At 41.5% G+C, this 21,637-nt stretch overlaps 1 protein-coding gene across 3 annotated transcripts in view; it reads left to right on the top strand.

Annotated features, from left to right (window-relative positions):
- trappc9 (trafficking protein particle complex subunit 9) overlaps window positions 1–21,637 on the top strand; it is a 112,077-nt gene that overhangs the window by 69,749 nt on the left and 20,691 nt on the right. For all 3 annotated transcript variants that reach the window (XM_058046461.1, XM_058046460.1, XM_058046459.1), the window contains one exon: window positions 660–750. In XM_058046461.1, the coding sequence (XP_057902444.1) occupies window positions 660–750 (91 nt within the window). The remainder of the gene's footprint in view (window positions 1–659; window positions 751–21,637) is intronic.

Genomic DNA, 21,637 nt, shown 5'->3' with positions numbered 1-21,637 from the left:
ACAAATGTGAATATTTTTTTATTTCTTCAGTCTATGAATACAATGCTATTATCTTTGTGTTTTAAGCCAAACATGATATTCACACACATCAGCTTTGACCACTAACTGTTGGTGTTTGGTTCATATTGAGTCTGGGGTCTAACTGCTTACTTAATTAAAACAAAGTTCAGGTTGCAGCTGTACTTTCAACTGTTAAATGGGACAAATTATGCTTTTTCCACTTTTCTGACCTACAAATGTAGTTTTAATGTTGTATTTTCGTGTTAAACGATGCCAAAGTTTCAGATAATGAGGTTTACATGTTTGGAAGTAAGCCCTGACAGAAGTTTGGGATGGCTCAATACACTTGGTTTCAAAAGGTGTGGTGAAACTGTTCTTTTGTGATGTCACAGATGGGCGGATGTCCTTATATGGTTATTTGGTATAATTACTCCTTGATAGACATATTTTGAGGGGATTCTGGAACATTATATATTTTTATTTTTATACCATACTTTATTGTAATTTTTATTATAGATTATTTTATTATAGATTATTATTATTATTATTTTTATATTTTATTGTTCATTATTATTATTATATATATATTTGTTGGCTTACTATAGTTAATCCAAAGTGCAGACAGTTTTTTCACACAGTTTATCCTTAACCACACCCACCCTTCTCTGCGGCGCCACGGCGAGGCCAGCGTGGAGGGAGTCCTCAACCAGCTGGTCCTGGAGCACCTGCAGCTGGCACCCCTGCAATGGGGTGAGTATCATAATGTCCCTACTTCCCAAAAACTACTTGTCACACTTTGGCTTCCTACCCTGTTATCCAGTCAAGCTTGTTACCTGTCATTTAGCATGTGGACCCCCACAACTGGTCTCAAGCCATGTTTTTTATTTGCATACTTAATAAGGAAGCAGTCTATTTTAGAGAAGTGTAGACAGCAGCTCGGGTAATGTGCGAACCTCCAGAGAGGGGTTTTTTTTTTTTTGGTCGCACCATCTGTGATCATCATCTGAAATCGCTTTTGATTCAGTAAGGGTGTTTGTTTTCCGAGATTCTCAGCACCTCGTTTAGGCCATGCCAGCGTTTTGATTAGTCAGTCGGGGGCCATTGTGCTTTTGCAAAGAGGAAACAATATGCAAAAGGAGATGATCAAGCATGGAAATGTAGACTTTTGTCGCCGTAGGCTGGAGAACTCGCCAGTTTAAAAAATCACCTCCACGCCTAAAGGAGTCGCATTCTTTTTGCATAAAGGTGGCCTTACAGTTCTAGCCTCGGCCTTGCAAGCCCTACTGATTATATGAGCCAAGTAATTTGCTTCAGCCCATTAGGATGCCTTTATCTGTGTTGCCAAAACTATCATAGGCTCAATTACGGATGTAATTCAAGCTTTTCCCCCGTGTCTGAAATTGTTAGTCTAATTGGGTACTTTTACTGCTCCTTTCTTTTTTTTTTGCCTCTCTGCTTAGGCTGTGTTCACATTAGTCATGTTTGCTTGTGTTAAAACAAGAACCACCTGTTTAAGCGGCCTTGGTCCTCTTGTTTGGTACACAAAAGGGTTCGGATGGTAACAGTTGCTCTAGCTGCTACACTGTTTAGTTACAATTAGATACAATATATTTTGACATGACTGTAGAATAGGGGTCTCAAACCCGCGGCCCGCGGGCCAAATGCAGCCCACGAGACGCTAGTTTGAGGCCCCCACCTTGATACCAAAGTTTAATGTTGAAATGACAGCTTAAAGCTGTGTGCACACCGGACACAATTAACATGATTTTGCCCCGCCCATACTGTTACCCTACCCTGTTACCCCGCCCTGTTTTGCTTTGGATTAGCAATGAAGCTAAAGGCTTATGACGCTGGGTACAAATAAATGCAGGAAATGATTTGGAATAAAAGGGAAAATACACGTCAAGATAAAGCATCTCATCAAACATGTTGTTAAAGTTACGACGCTGCTCCCAGATGGAACTGAGTACGATGCTAACTTGCTAATTGGGGAAAATTATTAAGTTTCATTAATGTTCATGTTAAAGGTTAAATAACTGTTAATACTGTACATTTGAATCTGAAAAAAATAATTTCTCTACCAATTGTATGTGGTTTCTTAAATTTTTCTTATTTGCTTTATTATTATTTTACTTATTTATTACTGATTGATGGATTTATTGTCTTTATTCTTATGTTGTTTATTTATTTTTTTTATCTTATTTTGTGTATAGGAAAATAAAAATTAAGATATTTGAGAACAGTGGAATGTTTTATCAGATATTTTGGTGTGGAAAACCGGAACCAAAGTACTGAAAAAGTGTAGGGTATAGCAGAAGCAAAAGCATTGAAGATAGTTTTTTTTATTGATTTTTTTTCCCCAGTTTTTAATAATGCGTTTTTTTTTTTTTTGAAAACCTGATGCGGCCCGGCTTCACCCAGAACCTAGCTGTGGTGGCCCCCAGGTAAATTGAGTTTGAGACCCCTGGTGTAAAATGACTTTTGCGGTGCCCCCTATGGTTTGTGTCCAAAAATACCGTGGACATGAACAACATCCGAGTTAGCTAGTTAGCCTCTGATTTATTTATTCTAAACTGGGTTTGAAACAGAGCAGGGAAGGACAAAGTAAGAAGCCAAAAACCTACCGCTTCCACACTGAATGGGAGTAGGACCTTTTTTTTCCTGGCTTACGCAATGGAACATTACCGACGCCTAATGAGTAGAATACTACTGACTTGTATTTCAATATTTTTTGACAAATAATAGGCCACAGGCCATATCAGTCCTCCGGCAATCCGACTAAGCAACCTAAAAATGACAACGAGTGTATTGTAGCGCTGTGTGAGAAATTTCAAGTCAGTACTACTTGAGCGCCAGCAGGTGGTGTGTTTGGCAGAAATATAATAGCACAGGAAACACAGCAGGGGTCCATGTTTTGACAGATTTTCACCCTTGTAGCGGTTCAGGACTAGATTGTCTTTGCCTGTTGCTTCTCGTCGCATCTTGTAATTTCCCCCTTCAACCGCAGCAGCTTTTACCACCGGCATAATAGTAATAGCTGTCAGCAAGCCTTGTAGTGTCTTTTTGCATGTTTTTGAGTTTATCGTTGGTGTTGGAGAGCAAACGGAGGCCATTAGTAAATCAGCTTGCCTTGAGGCATCGTCTTAGCCAATAGCTGCAACAGTTTTGAACATTTCTGCCACTCATTGATTGCACATTTGTTCCTGCAGGGTGGTATAGTCTGTTTAATCGTCTCAAAACCGCTCAGACTGCACAAATCCTTATAGTATTTGTGCATTCTTCCCCTTCAGTGTGTGCATAGACTGAGTATAGTCAGAGCTCCACAAAGGAGCAACCAGGCCAAAAAAAAAAAATTGAAAATAAGACCACTTTTGAGCTTAAATCAATATGAGTTTTAGCTTGACCTCCCTTATATACTAATTCCAATAGATTTCTTGAAAATCTCTTGTCATTTCCATTTCATTTATATTTTCCGCCCCAACAATCAAAGTTGTCAGCAACTCTTTTATTGTATGACAAATTTGAGGAGAGGAGAAAACAAACAAAAGAGAGGCCCGCCACACTGTACACATCGACCATTGATTTCATTGTGCGTATGAAAAGGGGAGACAGTTTTATAAACTCTCTGAATGCCAGTCTTGGAGATGTTTTTTCTGAAGGTTACTGCTTGACTGCTTTTATTATCTCTGACAACATTTTATTGTAGTCGGAGACATCGTCGTCATTAGTCGTCATCCTTTTTAGAATGGAAGGATTCAAGGGGAAGACATTTGTTGACTGGATAAGTTAATTCTGGACGGTTAATTCCACACATGCACGGGGAGAACATGTAAAACTCCACACAGAGATGGCCGAGGGTGGAATTGAACTCTAGTCTTCTATCAGCTAGAACTCATTCATTCATTTTCTACCGCCTTTTCCTCACGAGGGTCGCGGGGGGTGCTGGAGCCTATCCCAACTGTCTTCGGGCAGTGTACACCCTAGAATGGTCACCAGCCAATCACAGGGCACATATAGACAAACAACCATTCACACTCACATTCATACCTATGGACAATTTGGAGTTGCCAATTAATCTAGCGTGTTTTTGGAATGTGGGAGGAAACCGGAGTACCCGGAGAAGACCCACGCATGCACGGGGAGAACATGCAAACTCCACACAGAGATGGCCGAGTGTGGGTAAAGACAAAATAAGAAGCCAAAAAGTTACCACTTCCACACAAAATAGGAGGAGATCTCATTCATGAACTCTAGTCTTCTATCAGCCAGAACTCATTCATTCATTCATTAATTTTCTACCGCCTTTTCCTCACGAGGGTCGCGGGGGTGCTGGAGCCTATCCCAGCTGTCTTCGGGCGAGAGGCAGGGTACACCCTGGACTGGTGGCCAGCCAATCACAGGGCACATATAGACAAACAACCATTCACACTCACATTCATACCTATGGACAATTTGGAGTGGCCAATTAACCTAGCATGTTTTTGGAATGTGGGAGGAAACCGGAGTACCCGGAGAAAACCCACGCATGCACGGGCAGAACATGCAAACTCCACACAGAGATGGCCGAGGGTGGAATTGAACCCTGGTCTCCTAGCTGTGAGGTCTGCACGCTAACCACTCGACCGCTAGAACTGTACACCGATAAATCAGTGGAAACTTTGGCCACTGTATCATCGGCGATGAAGTTCTACAGTGGAAATTTGGGACAAAACCATGAACACCATCCCTCCAAAGGCTTTTTTTCATATTACATAATATATACTGTATATATTCTCACTGTCATCCCATAGAGGTATTATTTGTGCAGCTCGTGTTGTAGCACCCTTGAGATTAATTGTCTTGAACAAGGGGAAAGCTTTGAGTGTGATTAGCAACATTTGCATAGATAGAATGAAAACAAGCATGACAATCATAAAACATATTTGAATCTTGTTTTTTTTTTTGTCATTTGCATTTTAAATGAGCTTTGCCGTGTGAATCTTGAGAATGTGGAGTCTAATGTAGCATTCCCGCCCAGGCTACAATGTCAGGACAGGTGCTCCTGTTTGCTTTTTTTTTTTTTACGCAACATGCCGTTATGTAGATAACCTTATTGATTTTATAGCTCCTCGTCTGTCAGTGTGATTAAAGGCAAAGCGATGCACCTCGTGATAGGCGTCACTATATCAACTTAATGGAGCGTTGCTAAATAAACAGTCACCTGGCCAATGGCACGGGGTTGACACCTTCATAGTGGGTTAGACAAATACAGAAATATATGCTGAATGAACCTAATTAGCAATTCTTTGTCGCTTCAGCAAGCAGCGAGCGGCAAAACAACACACCCTCCTGTGGACTTTGCACCCACTGCCCCCCCACCCCCCCACCCCCTTTCTCAATGGAATACAAATTCATCCATGAATGGAAAGACAAATGTTTAGCCTGGAAAAGAGATGGAAAGAGGAGGGAGTGGGTCCTCGCTGTAAAAGGCGAAGAGATGATTTAATAAGACTCCACTTCTGAAGCGACTCTGTGGCTGTTTTTTTCTTTTCTTTTTTTTTTTTTTGAACCACCACCCAACCCGCAGCAATCCCTCTCCTTCCTCCTTCTTTTCAGCGCACACACACGGGGACGCCTCCTGAAATAATCCAAGCTTTTGTCAGGTGCCCAATTGCTATGAGTGATGCAGGTTGACAAATGGCGTCGCTCACAAGTGGCTCACATCTCCACCCTGAAAAAATCCCTGTTGTGGTAAAGATGATTAAAGCTGCAACCTGAGAGAGGGAGAGATAAAGGATAGCGATGAATGCATGCATTCTTGGCAGGAATGAAAGGAGGCGTCTGATTGCACTTGTACAGTAACTGGTCGTTTATGTGCTATTGTATCATCAGATATCCACAAAGCACTGCTCTATTCCCTTTGCTCGCCATTTTATCCAACCTTTGTCTTTCCTGCTTCCTATATGTAACACACAATCTTTTGAACGTCCGGGTTTTCATGACAACCTTCCTCTTGGACATGATGGCACCTGACACGCCCCTAGCTAAATGAGCCAGCCCGCTGTACACGCCCACCACTTTACGGAGGACAGCTTCATGGAGGCGATACATCTTAAAACGAAGCCGACAAATGTCCCTGTGTGTATGTGGGTTTTCTCTGGGTACTCTACGACTCCAAATTGTCCATAGGTATGAATGTGAGTGTGAATGGTTGTTTGTCTATATGTGCCCTGTGATTGGCTGGCCACCAGTCCAGGGTGTACCCTGTCTCTCACCTGAAGACAGCTGGGATAGGCTCCAGCATCCCCACGACCCTCGTGAGGATAAGCGGTAGAAAATGAATGAATGAATGTTTATGTTGTGGTATCATTTTGGCTAAATATTGTTGATATTTAAAAAAAAAAGATTGTAGACACAATTTTAATCAGGCTTTTAACTCATATTTTTAGACTTTTCTTATGTTTTTATCTTTTTAGTCCTATTTTATGCTTTTAGTCTTTAGCTTTTAACTCCAGTATTTCCTCAGGGGGGGGGTCCTCCACACTGGGGGTTGTGTCAGGTCTGCTAAATGGCTGGGGGTTCCTCCCTTTAATGTGGGGGTCCGCCCGTCTGTCGGAGTCGGGGGGCCCCGGGTGCTGGTCCCCCGATGACACGGCCTGCGGCTCCTCCCAGTGTGATTGGCTGGTCACCAGTCCAGGGTGTACCCCGCCTCTCGCCCGAAGACAGCTGGGATAGGCTCCAGCGTATCTCATGAACCTAGTGAGCATTAAGCGGCATAGAAAAGGAACAAATGTACACACATGAATCTGTTGTTGTTCGAATGTACTTGGATTTAATTAAACGGTAATGCATTTTAATATCATTTGGATTAGGTGTGAAATTAACTTTTTTTTAATGTATCTTGCCATTTTTGGCCACTTGCACAATAACCCTAGCCAGTAATGCTAGTTAAAACAGTACAAAAGAGTCATTAGCCACGTATACATGGACCCAAATATTCCAATTGCATTCAGTTTATTTGCTCAAACGGAAAGAATTGAACCTTTGTATACACCTCATTCCAATCCGAATGAATATATAATCGGATTCTCAGGGGTGGAATATTCCTTTCCCCAATTTGATTGAGGTATCTTGTACCCGCTCAAACGGAAAGTTGTCAGGGTGCGTTCTTCTTCGTTGTGTTTTTCTTCTTCTGTTGTTTATTGGCGGTTGGCAAGCAGCTTTTGGTGTGCATTAGCGCCACCTGTGGAACAGACTCTAAACCCTTCTTCTATACGCCATTCACAAGTGCAGTTTTATTCAAAAAGAAAATATATATCTATATAAAACATGTCCTGAGTTTAATTATAAAATACTAGCAAGATTGAATTTGATCTTTTCCTGTTTAAATTTATCTCGGGTGCGTTCTTTCAGCGCATGCGCAGATATGACGTAACACGCAGATCCAGATGTTCTTCACTTTTAAAAATGGAGGCCAGCAATCGGTACTGGACTAAGCAAAGTTTGTTTTTGATTCAAACTAAATTTCAAGACTGGACGAAGGCAAAACTGGCAATACGGAGTGAAAGAAAAGTCGGTATCACGTGATGTTGATGTTTACATTTTACTGTGCATGCCCCATTGACTATTCTGGTTGATTATAGCGCCCCATGTACGTGGACAAGAGATTGGAATATTCCTTTTCCATGTATACCATTGTTTTTGGAAAAGTCATTCGGAAAGAGGAAAAACTCCTCATGTAAACGTGGCTATTGTAACTTTAAGGTATTTAGCTCAATTACCATGAAATTTGGTGCACGCCTTTGCGGGACCGACAAACACATGTATGTAAAATTTGAAAAACACAGCATCAAGAAAAACGTCTTTTCAGGGACACTTCGTAACTATTTGGCCGTAATTCATTGAGGGATAACTCCTTCCACATAATAAAAAGCATTTAATGAAGACCTAGCACTGATGTTTCAAGCAGACCTAAATCTTGTGCGTCTTGAATGGTAATGTGGATTTGCAGAACATGCCCCTCGGAACAAGCTAGCACATGTTGTGTAACGTGGAACTAATTGGTGCGTTGAGACGGTTGATGAAATATCACGGGTAAAGGTGGTTATTTTATGACCGCGCCACTCACTTTCTTGCTATCCACCTACTGGATCAGACAATCTTAAATTTGCAACGAGAGCTGCCCATTTAGCGTGATGGATAAGCCCCGAAGAGGAGCAGTGGCCAAGCAGAGTTGGATTTATCTGCTTGTTTTTCACCTCTGTCGCCCAGGCTCTGTCAATCAACCCCACTAAAGATCCCCTTAGTGAAGGCAATAGAAAGTCAGAGTGGGCGTCTATACCTTTAGCAGACACTTTCTCCAGGGCGTTGAATCTATAGCGACGTGGTTGACTGGACTCTTTAAGTTGATTAGCGATGGAAGATGTGGTGTTTTGCCGTGATTGTGTGTAGTGTGGGTATTAGAGTAGTGTTAGTAAGACACAAAAGTACTGAGCCATCCCATTGTCGCCCGTGTCGCTCTCTCTTTTGTCCTCGTGCGGACGTCAAGTTAGCACATCTAACAGGCTTTGGGGCGTCCATTTATGAGACATTTATCACGGCTCCAGAACAATTCAAGCTGTCAGTGCTGCAGTTTGGGGGAGTAGTGGAAATTTATCAGACCGTCTCCAGCCTGCCACTGATAGTCCACCTCATCAGCTCTCATTCATTTAAACTGCTGGGATTTGAGCCATTCAGTTTTTGTTTTTTTTTTTCATTCCTGAGCCATATTTGGCTGTGTTGAATGAACGTAGATTAAATTTGCCAGAGGATATTCCTGTTTTTTAAAAAACATTTCAATTGTCATCCATTCATCAGAGTAGCCTTTAAAACAGACCCATGTTTTTTCAACAGTCAATTAAGGTTTTTTTTTTTTTTGAGTGCCATCATTTTAAACATTAAATAACACTAACGTACACAACTGCTCTAAAGTTTGGGATCACTTGGAAATGTTTTTGAGCTAGTCTGAGATATGGCTTTTTCTTGGCAGTCCAGCATCCTGAAGTCGCCGCTTCACTGTTGATACTGACACTGGTGTTTGACGGGTACTATTTAGTGCAGCTGCCAGGTTGTCTTAAACTACACACTCTCTCTACACATTCTTGCACTGCATTCTTGCACTGCTTTCTTGCACTGCATCGTTTTTCTGTCCTTGTTAGACCCAGTTTGTGCAGCTCTCTGAAGGGAGTAGTTAACAGCATGCTAAGAGATTTTTGTTTAGATTTTTAAATGGGTTTTCTAATAATCTATTAGCCTTATAAAAGGATTAACTTGGATTAGCTGCCATACCAGGAGATTTATTTTTTTATTTTTTTATTTATTTGGGCAAATACACGAAACACCACAGTGCATCTCCCACACCAATCAAAATATAACTCTCCATTATTTACATCTGTATTCAACTATCTGATCACAAGCCCAAAAGGAGTAGGATGAAGCAAAAGCTTATAAATGCCTACCCCTTTTTGCAAGATATAATCATGTTCATGCCACTGTCTTGTTTTCCCCTGTTATTATTGTTATTGTAATATTATTATTGTTATTATCATTATCATTATTGTTATAATCTTTATCATTATTACCATCATTATAATCATCATTAATATTACAATTTTCATCATTATAGTTAACAATTTTTTTATTTATATTTTTTTAATTATTTAATTGTACAGACTTACAGATTGATGCAGAGGACTGACAGTTGTTGATAGTAGGCCTCTACGCAAAAATGTAGATCCTTCTTTGAAAATCATCTGATTAATTTTAATTGTTTGTCAAATGGAAAAAAATTGTTTGTGAAATGCAGGAAAAATTTGTTTTTCTTTGGAAAACAGAAATTTGTGATCCCAAACTTTTGAGCGGTAGTGTATGTCCGTAATTTCTTATTCTTTTTATCAAGTCATTCCTTTCCAGCCTTTATGTCAAATACAAGCCCTTCAGTATCGGTCATTTTCGGCGATATTGACTGATTTTGACACAGAATATTGTGTTCTATGGTTATATAAACATGCCAACTACCATGCGAAAAATGAGACTCTTTTTCTACCTTTTTTCCTTTAGTAATCAGCAGTAGAACATGTAAGTTCGAGGAAAATATCAGTGCCTAGTGTGAAAATATACATTTCAAGCATAACATTCATTTTCTGGTGCGACCAGCCATGTTGTTTGGTTTAGAGACAGTGCCACTGAGGAAAAGAACAGGAAGCAGAAGTGGAGTAGCAGAGATGAGGATGCTGAGGTTCTCATTGGGAGTGACCAGGATGGATAGGATCAGGAAGGAGTACATGAGAGGGACATTACATGTTAGATAACGTCAGAGAGGCTGAGATGGTTGGGACATGTCCAGAGGAGACATAGTGAATATATTGGTAGAAACAATAATAATGTTTTTGGGAAGCCGGCACTTTTTCCCATTTGGGGCATTTGGAGTGACATTTCTTAAAGGACTTCTTAGTCGCAAATGTATTTGTTTCTTTTCCCCCCTTTTTTTTTTTAAATACATGGGCTGTATCAGAGCATCCCCGGCGGCTGCTTCCTCACGCCTTGAAGACAGATTACCTGTCATCTCTCAAAGCAACAAAAAAATCCAGTCTCTCGTGTCGTCGCCACAAAGTCCTGGCGCGTCGCATTAGAAGCGCTGCTAACAGCGGGGAATATTGTGATGCGCCTCTTTCACCCGGTCGTGTTAGGAAAAATGAACACTGCCATGTTATTACTGGCGGCTCTACGCGTCATCCATCCTCATCAGGAGCGAACACAAACAGATAAGTGCTCGGATGTCTTGGCGCTGCCTTGAGGATATGATGACACTATTAAAAAAAAAAAAAAGGCCTTATGGTTTCTGGTTGGTTGCTGTATTATACTGTAGGTGATGGAAGTGCTGCACTATATCCTTGAATACAAATGCACCGCAAACATCACTAATCTTAATAATTACCCTCAAATTATGGATGTTCTGCTCCATAATTATGTATCTCTGAGCAGCACGGTTCATCAAATCAAGACTTGTCACATTTTCCGCAGAGCGAGTTCCACAAGCTCCAGGGTGACCGGCCACCTGCGGAGTAGCTCGCCAGTCCGTTTGACGGCGGCGAGTCGTGACAACCGCCCCTCCCTACCTCAGAGCCGAGTCCCTTTGCTACCAGGACTTGACTGTCATCATTGATCCTCATCACTGATGCTCTGGTGCCACGGACTCACAAGCCTTATGTCTTGGTTACTTGCAGAAAGTCTGAAACGGGTTGATGATTGGCGGAATGCAGGCAAGGAAGGAAAGTACAGAAAGTCGTGTGCTTTGTTTCAGTTTCATTTTTGACTCTTTTAGGATATGTTGCAGAACAAACCACTAACACTTTTTTGGTTTCTGTCCATTTGCCAACTTTTTGGCTTGCATTGCATTAAAAAACCTGGCGGAGGGGCCATCTATATAATCATCAGACAGAGCAACATACTTGCTCACTGTGCAACAAAACGAAAACAAAACACAGCCACATCACATCCATCACATAACTCAACTACTTTGTGTGGGATGAATAACAACTAAGCGTGAAACATAATATGGAACTTTATTTCCAAATGCCCACAAGGCATGCTGGGTAGTCCAGCGGCAAACACAATATGAGCTATGAACAATAAAACATTGGACTCCTCTTTGTTTACTTCTCAAACAACTTCATCAATCAAGAAAAATGTGACCAAAACAGCAACAATTTAAGAGAGAGTACCACAAACTACCCAGCATGTCTTGGGGGCGAGAATAAATTATAGATATTTATTTGTATGCCCTCATAGTGCAACAGGTATGTTTTGTTGTGTTGTGTGTGTCGTTGTGTTGTGTTGTTTGGATTTTGGTGACTCAAGCATGCCACAGTCGAACTGAAAGTCATGTTGCCGGCAACAGTTTTGATGAATTGAGGTGCTGGGTGGGCCTGATTTGGACCTCAGGCAGATTAATCGACTAAGAAAATAATTAGTCACAGCCGTAATGCAAAGTACTACTCCAAATGGTAAACCCAGGAAGCGAACAGTGCCTCGAAGGTTGAAACGTTAAGTGAGTCAGAGCTTTTCTCCCTGTCACTCACAGAGACCCACTCAGCAAAATGATGGGTCACACTAAGGAGGCATGGTCATGCAAATATTTTGTTGTAGTAGCAGTAGCAGCACAGTATGTAATTCAGTCTAAATAATGCAAAAAACTGGGAAAAAACACACCGAATTATTACAAGAAATATGTACTTAAATGTGAGATATATTAAAAGTGGCACTTTGGTACATCAAGTTTGCTTATTTTCAGAACTATATTTTCTTAAGAAAAACATATTAGAGAGTGCCAAGTAAGAATAATATATTTTTAATGAAAAGTAACAATTTTTAACCTTGATTTAGTTGTTTGGGTTGCATCTTATATGTATGAAAAGCCACTTTATGAATAAAATTACATTAGATTTCAGGTATTTAATCTGAAAGTTCAGTCTTTGCAGTGCAAGAACAGGGTCATTACTTGCTCTGTTTGACGTAACCTGTAATTTTATCACGTGGGAATTTCCACTGCATTAGCCGAATTAGTCCTCAGGAAAGCCCGGCATACTGACAAGGCTACCCTGTGTATACTTAATATTCAATGCTAGGCTACCCGCCACTGTCACATAGTGGACATGGCAGCAGGACACCTCCTGAGAAGAAGCGAGCGTAGTCCGCTTGCCTGCCACCCCCGTCTCATGGAATACCAAGAGCAGGATTGGTGTGTGTGTGTGTGTGTGTGTACGTGAACTGGGTTCACTGCGGGAATAATGTTTTACGAGGTGACAGCAAATCATGAGGAGATTTTCAGGGGGCCACGGAGCACCGTCGGCCCCTCCCCCCGAGCGTTCCTGCAAATGTATTTTTGGTAACACTTGATGAGAATACATTGTCACATTAACTTTTATTTGCATTCGCTGGCTCCCTCTCCATTTTCTCGTCCCCGCCCACACTCGTGGAGTAACAGAGTCATATGGCACATTTAAAACCAGCATTATTGCTTCTAATAGCGGCGGCGGTAATAAATGGCTTCAGAGACGAAATGCTCCTGCGTGTTGTGTGCGGTCAGAATAAAAGCTCCCCGAGTGCAATGGGTCACGTGAAATCTTGCTAGTGCACAGTATAATTGACCATACCGATGATTATCGTGGCATTTGCGTTTCCAAGCAGCAGTATGCTGACTGCTATCATTAGCTTACACGCTAATTGTCAATCTGTGGATGCTTTCATAGCTTCAGCATGCATAAATCTGATGGCAGGGCAGTGGAAAGGACCCAGCAATTTGATGTTATGGACGTTTTTTTTAATGCACGAGAATGTTAAAAACTGATGAGGTTTGGTGTGGTCAAGCAATTGTTCCTATGTGAATTCATATAAACCCTATGAATCCATTCCAGACACCCCAAAAAAATTAACAAATAAATCACCCCTTTAAAAAACTCACAGCAAGCTGGTCAACCTATCAGAAATTGCATGAAGCCATTACGCGTTCTGACTCACAGTTTCATCCTAGAAAGAGCGCTAAAATCATCTCACAGGAACTTAACGCTCAACAAGTAGTAAAGAAATATACAAGTACAAAAACGAGTTTAGAATAAAAAAAAAAACAACTGTTGCACCAGCTTCCCATCATGCATTTCTTCGCTAGCCAAAAATGTATTTTGCCACGGTGACTGGGGCGCTGCAACAGTTAGTATTGGTACTTGTATGTTAAGGTGGTGTGTGATGATTTTAGTGTTCTAAGTGTTTAGTGTTTCAAGTAGTGTTTGGTGAACACTGCCACAGTTACATTTTAGAAAGAATGCTAAAATCATCTCACAGGAACTTAACGCTCAACAAGTAATAAGGAAATATACAAGTACAAATACGAGTTTAGAATAAAAAAAAATAACTGTTGTACCGGCTTCCCATCATGCATTTTTTTTCCAGCCAAGAATTTAATTGGCCACGGTGACTGGGGCGCTGCAACGGTTAGTATTGGTACTTGTATGTTAAGTTGCTGTGTGATGATTTTAGTGTTCTTTCTAAGATGACACCATGAGTCGGACCATTAGTAATAACCTCCTGCGATTTGAGTTCCCCTATAGATCGTGATCGTCATAGTATTTAGTAGTTGTTGTGAAATAGAGGAGATGTCACATGTTTCGAAGATACAAGTACTGCACTCGCTTTGCCTCAATTGCTTCAAGATGCGATTAATCAGCAATCAAGTAACTGATTCTCACACCGTGGTACTAGAACCACTGTGGTACACTGGTACCATCTTGTGGTACTGTAAATTCTGAACCGGCCTTATTATGCCACAAGCCAGTGAACTGCGAATACAAGTTATAAGCTAAACCAAAATATTGGACTAATGGGTTATTATCATGTTGACAAAGCGTAGCTCCAAGACAATCCAATCCGGTGGTGAACACCGCCACTGATGCACTGAGGGAATTGTGCACACTCCATGATGTCGACTGTGCTGGTGCCGTGGTGCATCTAAATGAGGCGGTTCCAGCAATCCTCCACAGGCGCGTCCTTGTGAATAGAAGAATAAAACGCTGCTACAAACAAATCACTTGATTTCAAGTTATCATGTCCAAAGGCAAAAAGCACCGACGATGAGGGTTAATTAGACTGGCGTCCTTAAAAAGGTGCCAAGGGGGGAAATAATTGCTCGGTGGAGCTGTGAGTGAATCCATAGCTGGGGCTTATATGTAGTGTTTGCTCCAAACACACATGGGACCATGGAGTCCTCATGCACTGTCTTATGGATGTAATGATGGCAGGTATCGACCTGCGTATGGAAATACTCCTGAGCGTTTTTTTTATGAATATCAGGGCTGTAGAATTTGCAAGATGATTTTTTATTTATTGTTAATAATCAGAGAGGGTAATACCTCTATCCATGACCTTTCAGGATATTTGAGCACACACACACACACACACACACACACCCATCTGGTGCTCTGATTCACTGTATGTCCTCCTCTTGTCAAACCGGGCTGGCCTTTTGTTCCCGTCCTTTGTTCCAGCATGTCATTGTGCGAAACACCTGGTATTTAAACACAATCAACGCTTTATCGAGTAATTATAGGCGATCCCACTTGCCCACTGGTCTCTTTTCAGTGGAGAATTGTCTGCAAACATAATATCCCAGCGGCCACTGAAGGCAACAACGTGGGGGAAACCACTACAGGTTGATTGAAAATGAGTTGAAACCAATGATGGAAAGTTAAACCTCATTTCCTCCTCGCATATTTTTGGTGATTTGGTGTGGTTTACTGCAAAATGTCCCGAAAATACGGCAACTTGTTATGCTAGAGGTTGCTGTAAAATTTACTTTTAGTAGTTGTTTGGACTTGGCATGTTCAGGTTTACTGTACTTGGACACTTTGTGTTAACTCGTCTGGGGTTGCATGTGATTCAGAGGTGGTACAGTGGTCGGCTTCCAACCTGAGGGCTGTGGGTTTCATCCCCACTCTTCCCCTTGAATATGTGGCGGTATACTTTGGGGTAGGCCTTCAAAGCCCGGGAAAACAGCCTGAAAAAGATGAATCACTTTTTATGCCGTGTCTAGAGATGTCTACATGCAAACCAGAGCTTTTCTTCCTGTCGCTCACACACAACATGCAACAGTTTGTATGGTATACAGTAGTGTAACTGTTTAGGCCAAATTGACTTTTTTGTTCCGTACTTTAGCAATAGCCTTGTGAGTCTCAAACCGTCTTCTTTCTTGAGGTCCTTCAGTCTATAATGAGAAGCTCCAATAGTCGGTCTCTGAACACTCTGGGGGTGTTGAGGATCTTGCCTGCTGCCCTATCCAGTTAACCCATCCTCCCCCCCTCCCACGGGGGGCCAGCTGTAGAATGGCAAGCGGTCGCTGAAGGTTAAGCGGTGAGTCAGAAGCGATGATGACAGGTCGACCACCGAGTTACCCGCCACCGCATCCGAGATCCTCCGGTATGGCGTGACACTTCAAATCTCTTTCTTTCTCCGACGGCGCCAGTTTTTCAAGCCATGGCACGGACACGTTTTATGCTATGTTTAGTATTGCAATACATGCAATGTGATGATGTTATGTTTAGCTTTTAGTTGCCATCCATCCTTATTAAGATTTCAGGTCCAGATTAAAATATAATTAAAGATTTTAGAAATAATGTGGTCAACAACATGGCTGTTACGGTGTGTTGTCATAGACCAGTCATTGTCTATTATCTTCTGTCATACCCCCCCCAGGGGACAGGAATGATAATATCTATTTATTCATCTGTACTGTAGAGCAGTGATTTTCAACCACTGTGCCGCGGCACACTAGTGTGCCTTGAGAAATTGTCAGGTGTGCCGTGAGGAATTATCCAATATCACTTTTTATAATTAACATTTATTAATCATCATTTGCAAATATTATGTCAATATCCACGTATACATGGACCCAAATATTCCAATTGCATTTGGTTTATTTGCTCAAACGGAAAGAATTTAACCTTTGTATACGCCTCATTCCGAAAGAATAGTGCCAATCCGAATGAATATATAATCGGATTAACAGGGGTGGAATATTCCTTTCCCCAATCCGACTGAGGTATCTTGTAGCCGCTCAAACGGAAAGTTGTCAGGGTGCGTTCTTCTTCTTCTGTACTTTATTGGCGGTTGGCAAGCAGCTTTCGTGTGCATTAGCGCCATCTGTGGAACAGAATCTAAACCCTTCTATACGCCATTCATAAGTCCATAAGTCAAAAGAAAATATATATCTATATAAAACATGTACCGAGTTGAATTATAAAATATTAGCAAGATTGAATTTGATCCTTTCCTGGTTAAATTTATCATATCGCATGCTCAGATATAGAAACATGGCTACTGTGGAGTGTCCGTGGTGTAAAGACTGGCAGAGCAATGTAATATCGGTCCGTGTGGCAACACCTAGCTCGTTCCTCCTATAGACTTAGTGATGTTTCCAATGTAAAAAAACGTGCTGTGGCTCAAAAAAGGTTGAAAAACACTGCTGTAGAGACTCCACTCAAAACTGGAACCAGGAAAATGCAACAAAACCACACGGTGGTGGTTAGCATTTTGGCATACAAGCACATTCGAGAGTACTATAAATATGTACATTTTGGCATTTCACCCCCCACCTCACCCCCCCCACCAAACACACTATTTAAGAAGCACGGTCATAGCCGCATCCATCGGAGGTTGACGACAGATAAAGAAGATGAGATGCGGCAAGCGATGCAGCGATATTGATTTTCACACAGATGGATTCACCAAACCCTCATTGGGTCTTCGGGAGGAATCGTCTCACACACACACACACACACACACACACGTATACATACCGTGTATTTATTTATTTGCTGGTGAATATCTTTTTGTCATTCCCGAAAGAGCTCTTTTAACAATGGACTACTCGAGGCCTTGTGTAGGTCTGCATCTTTTGTTTTGCCTTTTCAAAAAAAAAAAAAAAAAAAAAAGCAATTCCCCAGAAAGTGTAGATATGAAATTGTAATTCTGCCGAGGACAAATGGTAAGCGCCGCTGCTCTGAATTATAAATGAAAGCAGAAGGACCTCAGCGCTGGCTTCTCGATGCTCCGGAGTGATTCAAACAAGACATGTTCTCATAACACACACACACACACATTAATATGGCTTCAGCCATAAGTAGCTCCATTACATTTAAACTGATGCTGTTTTTCATTGCTGTTGCATTTTACTCCAGATATCCCTCCATTCACATACATAATTTATTGTTGGATACTACATTTTATTTGTACAGAATGTTAGGAGTGGGAGTGTGGAATCATTCAGTATTCATAGGTTGTGTTATTGCTGCAAAGGTGACTGTAATGTTGAATGGTGAATACAGATGGTAGTAATACAGTCACATAGAAAGTACATACATCATAAATGGCGTCAGTTTACACAGATCACTTGTGTTTGCATTAGAAATTCTGAGTAAAGTTTTCCCATGGTGGTCTATCAAGAGATAATAAATAAAAAAATGCTAGTCCATTCTTGAACAGTCGAGTTGCGTTATTACATTGATATTAAGACATTATTTTCATGCATATTGTCTTTGCTGCTCTCTTACATTAATAAGCAATGTTAAAAAGCCATGCAGGTTATTTTGGATTGGACTTTTCTACTATTTACAGGGCTCGACAATAACGATGTACCGATGGCCCGGGGCAAGTTAAAACAAAATTGGGGCAAGTAAATCCAATCATTTTTATTATTATTTTATCATTCCCAAGTGCACTTTGGCATGCCGTACCGCAAAGAGTTTTTTTTTAAAGCGGTTCTTGTTGGGTGTTGGTAAAACACGGACTGCGTAATTCCGGTGGTAATTTGCAAACCAATCCTTGCAAATCTTGAAATGGACCAATCAGAATCCTTTATTTAGACCGCGGTCCGTATTCCACAGTCCGCGTTCTACCCACACCCGTTCTTGTTCGCGATCAACCAATCAGCGATGGTTTGACTAGGAAAACATCTATCAACATCATTCACACTCACATTCATACCTATGGACAATTTAGAGTCACCAATTAACCTAGCATGTTTTTGGAATGTGGGAGGAAACCGGAGTACCCGGAGAAAACCCACGCATGCACGGGGAGAACATGCAAACTCCACACAGAGATGGCCGAGGGTGGATGTATACATTTATTATTATTATTAATAATAATTATTTATATTTATATCTATATTCTATATATAATTAATCTTTATTTGACATTCTCATGTGATGCCACAAAAATTAGATGATATCAGTATGGCAGTCTTTTCATTTTCCATGGGGCAAGTTCGGGCAAGTGGTTCTCACCTTAAGGATTCCCTATGGGCAAATATTTTTTGTTTTTAATGTAGAGCCCTGATTTACCATAAAAGTGAAGGAACGGTGAGCGATTCCTCGGAATAACAGGAACCCTGGTTTAAGTGATGTGAACGCGTGCCTTCACGACACTTATCCAGGGAAGCTGCAACTACAGGAGTGACCGTTGTTGTTGCTCATAGGCCACACGCCTTACTCACAGCTGATGGCTGCCACTCTTTGACCACCGGGCTTCAACAGTTGTAATGTCGTGATGAAAAAGCCTCCAACTCATGCAACCCACACACACACACACACACACACACCAGAATGACATACTACATCAGCAAATGTGGGCAGACCTTTCCTTTTGAGAGAGGACTGAGAAAATGTGTGCTAAAAATCGCTTCTAATACGGGCTCCATATTTACAGTATATGCTGTATTCTAGGCAGGCACTGGGGGCTTTTGGAGCATTGTCAGGCAAAGGCACACAGCTATTTTAAATCACCACCTCGAGTCGCCGCCTATGGCAGCCAGCTGTGACTGGCTTACCGATATCACACACTCGATGACCTTGGCTGATACAGTACATAACGAGAAATCACAGGATATACTCCTCACCATTGGCTTCATCTATTACGTGGAATAACTGTACGCTGTGATGTTGTCATGATGACTCCTGCATTTGCATGCGCCAGGGCTCCCCCTTCTTTATATAGACGACCGGTGAAAGACATTTTAATGTCACTCCGACCTGAGTGACTGTTTACTCAATGCCCTCGACCCATCTGCCAGTCTGAGTTAGTTTCCCTCTCCGTGATAGCGCACACTCATCCTCATGGCACTTTCCAGAGGAAAAGCTGCAGAAACATGACACAATGTAACATAATGGATCCAGCTGTTTAGATATTATGGGAATGGTAATGATAATGGTTTCATTTCATTTCAACATGCATCAGATTACAATTGAGGGCATCCCATAATCAGTTCACAGTTCCACATGTCCAAAAGGAGTAGGAAGAAGCAAAGCTTATTAAATCCTACCCCTCCATCTGCTACTTTTACAATCAGTAATCAGTTTTCATTCATTCATTCATTTTCTACCGCTTTTCCTCGTGAGGGTCGCGGGGGTGCTGAAGCCTATCCCAGCTGTCTTTGGGTGAGAGGCGGGCATAGCACCTAGCATGTTTTTGGAATGTGGGAGGAAACCGGAGTACCCGGAGAAAACCCAGGCATGCACGGGGAGAACATGCAAACTCCACATAGAGATGTAATCTATTTTTATTTTTATTCATTCATTCATTCATTTTCTACCGCTTTTTCCTCGTAAGGGTCGTGGGGGTGCTGGAGCCTATCCCATTTTATTTTTATTTTTATTTTTATTTTTATTTTTATTTTTATTTTTATTTTTATTTTTATTTTTATTTGTACCTGCAAATATTTGGTTCATGACGTCTTTTATGAAGAGTAGGATTGATTTTCCATCTTCTCTCAGATTCCCGATCTATCGACGGCTTTCTGGTTTTTATGTTGTTTTCACCTCTAAATGGAGTCACATGTTCCAGTAACTTTGTTCATGTGGAAAATGGGTGGCTTCAAAGAACGGTTGCTCGGTTCTAAGTCAGGGGTGTCCAAGGTTTGGCCCAGAGGCCATTTATAGACCACAGCTGTTTTTTTCTTGGTCCGCGGCACTATTTAGCAACAAAATCAGCCAAAATTGAAAAATCACAGTAATTTCACAACAATAATGTCAATTTTCTGAGAATAAAATCACACCACGAGGAAAAATAATTTGACAGCAGTGTAATTTAAAAGCAATACTCAATTAGAAGATCCCAAAACGAGCTCCGTAAGGACGGCCCTTGCTTGCATCCTCACCCGCCACTGTTGTACATTAGTGAAGTCACCTGCAGGCTGTTACTCAGTACGATCATTCGTTTATCTGTCTGCTTAATGCAACTCTAAAACTTTAATGGGGGTTTTATATTTAGCCGCCGCAGCCGCCATATTCTACCAATTTGCATACTTAAGCGGCAACAGCTGTGGAATCCCCTGCCTGCCGTCCTTGGGGCTAGCCTGCAGCAAACCGTCATGAAGTGATACTGCAGTTTTAATTAGTGGTGTGCTATACATTTAGCAGTGAGGTGGTGTATCACTGGCTGGGTCAGAAGCAGAATGGTTGCCAGTTGCAGGAAAGGCTGCTCTTTCATTCATAAAGGTGCTAATTGATGCCAGCCAGTGAGCGCGAGCCATTTTCTGTAGCTCCATCGGCTCACGGGTCACCTCCCGTGATGCTGTGATAACCTCGGGCCCTGGTGGTGCTATGAAAATATGCTTGGATACAACCTTGCTGTGCATTTTAAACATCACATGGAATTATTCACCCGGTTTTAGAGTGCTTGGGAAAACACATGAATAATGCAACAGCACTCAGTGGCTGTGGTGGGCCCCTTAATGAGATTTTTGGGTAGTTGCGCTTACCGAGTCATCTTGCATTAGAGGAGAGTCGTGGAAGGAAACGGCGAAGGTGAGCGGTGAGAGTTTGGGCTTAATTCAAGGTGTGGTAAAGGCTAAATGTCATTATTGGGCTGAGAGGATCGCTTGGATCAAAATGTGTTGTCACATTTGAAACATCAGAGCGTGAGCTGGACAACAACAACTTGACGTGTGGGAAATATCGTCCTTGTAATTGCTACGGCGGATTGCATTTCAAGTGGGGGCCGGTTGAGGCCCCTTAAAAATGAAGTGAGACTTTTAGGTCCCACAATGGGGACCTCTTCTAGTTTTCACACTGAC

This window comes from Doryrhamphus excisus, chromosome 14 (genome assembly GCF_030265055.1).
Source record: "Doryrhamphus excisus isolate RoL2022-K1 chromosome 14, RoL_Dexc_1.0, whole genome shotgun sequence".
NCBI lineage: Eukaryota > Metazoa > Chordata > Actinopteri > Syngnathiformes > Syngnathidae > Doryrhamphus > Doryrhamphus excisus.
This window is presented reverse-complemented; position numbering and strand designations above follow the sequence as displayed.